Consider the following 6,210-nt stretch of genomic DNA (forward strand, 5'->3'; position numbering starts at 1 on the left):
AACTCTGTCTGTTTCTTTTCTTCTTTTTGTTTTGCTTCCTTCAGATTTACCATGCTCGTGCAAGAGGGTAATTAAAATATACTCTTTTGTTTTAAAATAAATGTCGTTTTAGCCAATTACACATAGATTAATGAATGTAATGAAATAATCATTAGACATAACTGCTCTTACTTTATAAAAAAAAATACAATCTTAAAGTTGCATTAAAAATTGTGTGAGAGAAAAATTTGAAGAAAAAATTAAAGTTTTATTGAAAATGTAAAGTGACATTCATTTTAAAACAATTTTTTTTTTTAATTAAAGTGACACTCATTTTGAAACGGAGGGAGTAGTATCACAAAGGAAAATAAAGAATCTAGAGGAAAATATTTGGTGTGCATTTGTAGTGTGTGTGAATATGCGTGAAAAAAAAAAATACTAACATGGTTGAAAAATAAATTTAAAATTTTGTCTAGGCTCATACCGGTAAAAGTCAGCAGAAATTTTGATTGTTGCAACATAGTGTTCAAATTTGCAATTTTGACTTTGTAGGTGATTTTTACTTGCATTCATAAAGTTAAGATATTGTTAGTCGTTTGATCTTGATTGAACGGTTTAGAAAAACATATTTAATTTTCATTGTTTAACTCTTACAATATCAATGAGGATCATCTGATTTTGATCAAAAAGTCATTGAAGCATGACTGTGTGGTTTTGTCAATTGTAGCAAATCATAATCCTAGATTGTGTGAGTTTTGTTGTTTTATTTTCTTTCAATAGGCTAAGAGAAAGGAGAAGGACAAACATTCAAACTAGATTGGCACCTTCGAAGAATCTAAATTATGCTGCCAACTTTATAATAATTTATTACGAAGAAAAAAAAGAAGAGAAAGTATACACAAGAGTGGGTGTGACTTTTGTTGCTATAAATTTTAGGTATCACCCATATTTTCAAAATCCAACGGTTAAACGATTAAACCATGAACCAACATTCCTTATAATTTGGTTATTTGAATAATTTGATTGTAATATTGTCTAGACTTAAATGGTTAGCGTAGCTGAACCGTCATTCGAAGTTCTTACTTCAATTTTCTAAATATTGGTACACACACAAAATCTAAAAATATATTTACATTTTTATCAAATTATTCTATTTTACCATTGTGGTTATGTTTTTATTTTTTATTTTTTAATCAGCATAATTATCATTAATTGGCTAGCACAAGAAGTGCATAATGCCTCAAGCCGCATGTGTTCAAGTCATAGAAACAATATCTTGTGTAAAAAGCCGCTTACATTACACCAAAATGATAAAATCATTTCTCAAAGTTTGTCTATACGAAAGCTTTAATGCATCGACTTGCCATTTTATTCTATTTTACCATTGTATCATATATTTTTTTCTATAAAAAGGGCTTAAGCTCGAAAAAAAGAAAAAGTATCAAAACATAAGTTAACAACAAAGCACTAAGACGAATAAGACACTCCTCATAAACCTTCTAAATTGGCTCGTAATCACGTCCCATTATATCATTTTATGAATTTGGTAAAAGATTGACAATATTAAAGATTCAAAGATTTCATATAATCAATCACCTATATATTAGTTCTATTTTATGATTGTTGTCATTGATCTAGGACCACCAACTCTTGTGGATGATTTAGTATTTGGCTCATCCAAAAATGATTTCTTTGCAAATGTATCCTAGCAAGTCTCCTTTTGTGTATGAACTTGCTAATGCAACTTTTAAATTTCAGTTGTTCTCTTTTGCATTTGCAATGTCACGTTGAGTGCTAGATGAAGGGAATAAATCTAATATACTAAGGGATACATGTCAGAGGTCACCTCAATTGGACATTTTACGGTAACTTGATTGGTGGAGTTATTGTAAATGAGCTAATATGGTGCCAACTGCCAAGAGTAAGATCTCATTGTCTCAAATTCTTTTCCACGAAATTTCGACTTAACTCTACTAAATTATAATTTAGTGCCCATCTTCTTTCCTAATATTCTCTAAAAGTGTCTCAAAATTTTCACAACTCAATTAAAAGTGATGGTTTTTAAATGATGAACTCTTTAAAATACAAATATGACATTTACACGACATCACTAGTCTTGGATGAAATGAGTCATATATTTCAGGGTTAATATCACATTGTTATTTTTATAGATTGTTATGTCGTGGCGTATTACTAGGGAAATTTTATGTGAACGAATTGATCCATCAAAATTAATATCGAGAATTGTATTAGAGACCGTGAAAGAAATACATTATAAGATTTTAAACCAACAACATTAGACCAACCTAATTGATTTAGATCTAATACTGTTTAATATTAAATTTATACGGTAAATAACAAGATTTATGTATAAGTCACTTAAAAGGTTATGAGAATAAGATATCTTCATGAATTCTTTACCCCGTTTAGCAAACATCATTTTAGACACATACTAAAACGTAGTAATTTCCCCTTTTTCCTGTAGCAAGAAACTCCAAATATTATTGGCAACATTGGAATTTTGACTTTGATTTCTATTGCCTACTATTTCTAGATCCAAATGGTAGGAGTTAGTGTTTTTCAAACTTCGCGGCTTATACAAGTCAAACGTCAATTTTGTGTGTAACTATGCAGTTCTTAGGGGTAAAAGATGTTAAGAATCCTACATGAATAGATAAAAATGTTTGGTTTGATATTTATAATTGAGTCTCTAAGACCTAATGAATTAATTTTTTGAGTTAGACTCTCTTCGTTTGCTTAAATCCTAACAAATATTTATAGTTTAGAGTTCAACTAAATACTCCCTCCGTCCCTATATTTAATCACTCATTTGATTTTATTTTTGTCCCTAAATGTAAACTCCTTTTCAAATTGCTAGATACATTTATTATTATTTTTCTTAAACATACCTTTAATTAATACTACCTTTAAAATATGAAAAGTCAAATTTAATACACATACAAACAAAGGACAATTGAGTAATATTAACACACAAAATGAACACATTAATTGCACAAACAACTTTTCTTAAGAAATGTGAAGGAAAAAAAAAAAACAAAGAGGGTCTATATATAGGGACGGAGGGAGTATGTTAGTAAAGTATGATTAGGGATGACAAAAAAATCCGCACCCGTGGATATCCGCCACGGGCATAGAACGGATACCTTAATAGATATCCATGGATAAAATAAACGGATTTTTTAACTATCCGCTAATTAATGGATACAGATGCGGATTTAATGGTATCCACACCCACAGATATCCATATCCGCTATTAAACCGAGTAAATTACATAAATAACCTCAATATCATTCAACTTCCTTAGAAAACACTTCGGTATTGTGAGTGTTATCGGTTATTACGCTCCTTTATAAGAAAGTGAAAGTGGTTGGGATTGTTGAAGCAAAAACTTGGTTTATGCTAAATATGATGAGCTTTACTTATATTTTTGTTAAATCAAAGAATTTTATTTTTATTAAATGTAAGGGACTTTGTTTATGTTTTTGTTGAATCAATGATCTTTGTTGTTATTGTAATGTATGAATATTATGTTTTGCTAAAAAGAAAAAAAAATGCATGTGAAGAACCTTTGTCTCTAAATTTTAGCTAAAAAAAATTAAACAATTTTTTTTTAATTTTTATAAATGTTATCCATAGATATCTGTATAAACCCGCGGATTATACCCGCTAAATGGATATCCACACAGATATGAATAGGATACAGATTTCATATTTATCTAACAGAGCGGACACGGATATCACACTATCCGCATGCATGGATATCCATTTACATCATGATAAATAAATTATTCAAACATGTGATTGAACTTGAATACTTTTTATTGATTTGACTTAAACTAAAATTCATTTAACACTTAAATGTTAGAATTAAGTCAAACTTCCACCAACTACTCTATTTGGATTGAAGTTGTTTCATTAACTACTGACTATTAATTTCGTTTCTAATTATAAGACCCTTTGAGAATTTTTTTGTCCCTTTTTATAAGACTCATTTGCTATTTCCAACTACATTAATTATATTTTTACATACATGCCCTTATTTATTATATATCTTTTTTCTTCAATCAGCAATAAATAACATATGGAAAACATAAACTAACTCTCTCTTAAGGATAAAATTGTAAAAAAAAACTATAGTGATTACAAACAACTTTAATACAAATATCCACTTTTTTAATTCATGTGATTTTAGCAAAAGGATCCTATATATAGAGATGAAGGCAGTATTTGCTAGAAAGTACTACTATATTGGGACCTTTTATATGCTTTTTGTGTTAATATTGGCAGTTTATGTATAGCACATGAAATTTCTCTCAAACTGAAAAATTATGCTAACAAGCAATATAACTAATTTTGAAGTTCTCTATAAAATATCTCACAACAAATTGCTTGTCGAACGAATAGGTCAATAAAGACATGTGCTGAAAAAGTATTTCTAAGCAAGAAACATGAGCTGTTTTAGAACTTATGGCTTTAGAATCAGAGGAATATATAAACTGCATTTCTAAGAGGATACTTAAGTAATTAGTCATAAAACTAACAGAAGCACGGATACAGCACAATATGGACACCGACAAGCACTAATAATTTGATAAAATTATATAACACAGTGCAGTTATATGTGTCCGTGTTGTGTCCATGTTGGACATAACACGTATCCGACACTGGAAGACTCCTGATTCGAGAGTATAGCTACAAAGTGAAGAACCTCTGTAGTTAGTGTGGTGACAAACAACACTACGTACTAGTAGTGGTGGTAATAGCTGCTGAGACGGCGGAGAGAAAAACACTCAGACAAGTGGCGGCGGAGGAGCTGGAATATACCAAGGTATAGGTTCGGGAGGAGGTGGTGGTGGAGCTTGAATATACCATGGTATAGGATCAGGAGATGGTGGTGGTGGTGATGGTGAGTACCACCATGGTTGCGGAGGTGGTGGCGATGATATCCACCATGGAGATGGTGGAGGAGAAAATATTAAAGGCATTGGCGGTGGAATTATTAAAGGCGGTTGAAAGACAACAGGAGGTGGTGGTGATGGAACTAAAGGTGGAGGGATAAGTCGTGGGGGGCGTGGAAAGTAACGAAAGGGGGGTGGTGTTTGATCAAATGGATTGTTTGGTGAACGGTAAGTAGGAAAAGGCCACTGTCCACAATATCCATATAGATATAGGTAAAATGGGTCACACCTTAAGCTTCTTCTTACCCCACTTCCTCTTCTTTGTACACTCAATTCTTGTTCTTGTTCTTGTTTTTCTTCTTTGTTTAGGTGTCTATGATGGTTATGAGAAAGTGTTGTACTTTCAGTAAGAGAGTAATGAAAGAGCAAAACAAGGGTTAGTAGAGCTATTAGTACTTTGTTTGAATCCATTTCTTCGTTTCACTCATGTGGTATGTTCTACTTTGTGTGCTTTATATTGTCAAACAAAAAGGAGTAAATGCATTTAAGATTTCATATTCTTAAATCCTCTTGTTATCTTTTTCACACTATTTTAGTCCCTTGGTGTCAACCTAGCATTAAACTATTACTTTTCCCACTCAATGACCTTCTCTCGCGCCCTGTAAAATTTTCAAAAATGCCCTTGTGCATTCCAGATTTTAAAATCCGGATTCATGTTTGCTATTTTGGATTTTATAATCCGAACAATTCTTATGTATAATCAGCCATCAGACTCTCTCACATTTCAGTAGTTTTGAGTTTTGCCTTTAAAAACAACAAAAAACTAAGTAAAAAAATGCTAAAAACCTATGAAATAAAATCATAAAATTATAAAAATAGCACCAAAAAATTCTAAAAATCAAATAAAACTAATGCAAATTTTTTCGGATTTTTCTGAGAATAGGAAAAAAAGAAAGAAAAAAAATAAAAGTGGGTCTAAACGATGAAATTTTGGACTAAGAACAGGTAACAATGACCCAAAACAGAAGGATGAGAGTTAAGAAGATTAATATTGTCCCTAAAATGACTATCCATGTTACAAACATGTTTATAACTTGTGCTGATACAGTTCAAATTATATAATCTAAACTGTTTTACCTTGAAAAAGGGTGTTTAGGGGGTTTCCGGATTATGTAATCCGGAAACATCATGTAACGCGCCCTATTTTTTGAAGTTTCCAGATTACAAAATTCAGAAAAACCCGTTACTCATTTTTTCACCCTTTAACAAAAGAAAACATCATTCCGGATTATATAATCCGGAATGCTCTGAG

At 31.1% G+C, this 6,210-nt stretch overlaps 1 protein-coding gene across 1 annotated transcript; it reads right to left on the reverse strand.

Moving 5' to 3' along the window:
* Positions 1-4,790: 4,790 nt before the first annotated feature.
* On the reverse strand, positions 4,791-5,369 carry LOC25487962 (leucine-rich repeat extensin-like protein 3). The gene has a single exon (XM_013610129.1). It carries the CDS (start codon positions 5,367-5,369, stop codon positions 4,791-4,793), a length of 579 nt encoding a protein of 192 aa, XP_013465583.1.
* Positions 5,370-6,210: the final 841 nt, after the last annotated feature.

The sequence above is a fragment of the Medicago truncatula genome, chromosome 2 (genome assembly GCF_003473485.1).
Source record: "Medicago truncatula cultivar Jemalong A17 chromosome 2, MtrunA17r5.0-ANR, whole genome shotgun sequence".
Taxonomy (NCBI): Eukaryota; Viridiplantae; Streptophyta; class Magnoliopsida; order Fabales; family Fabaceae; genus Medicago; species Medicago truncatula.

Excerpts from the sequence above, each read along its gene's own strand:
- LOC25487962 (XM_013610129.1), bottom strand. The coding sequence starts at position 5,369 with ATGGATTCAAACAAAGTACTAATAGCTCTACTAACCCTTGTTTTGCTC.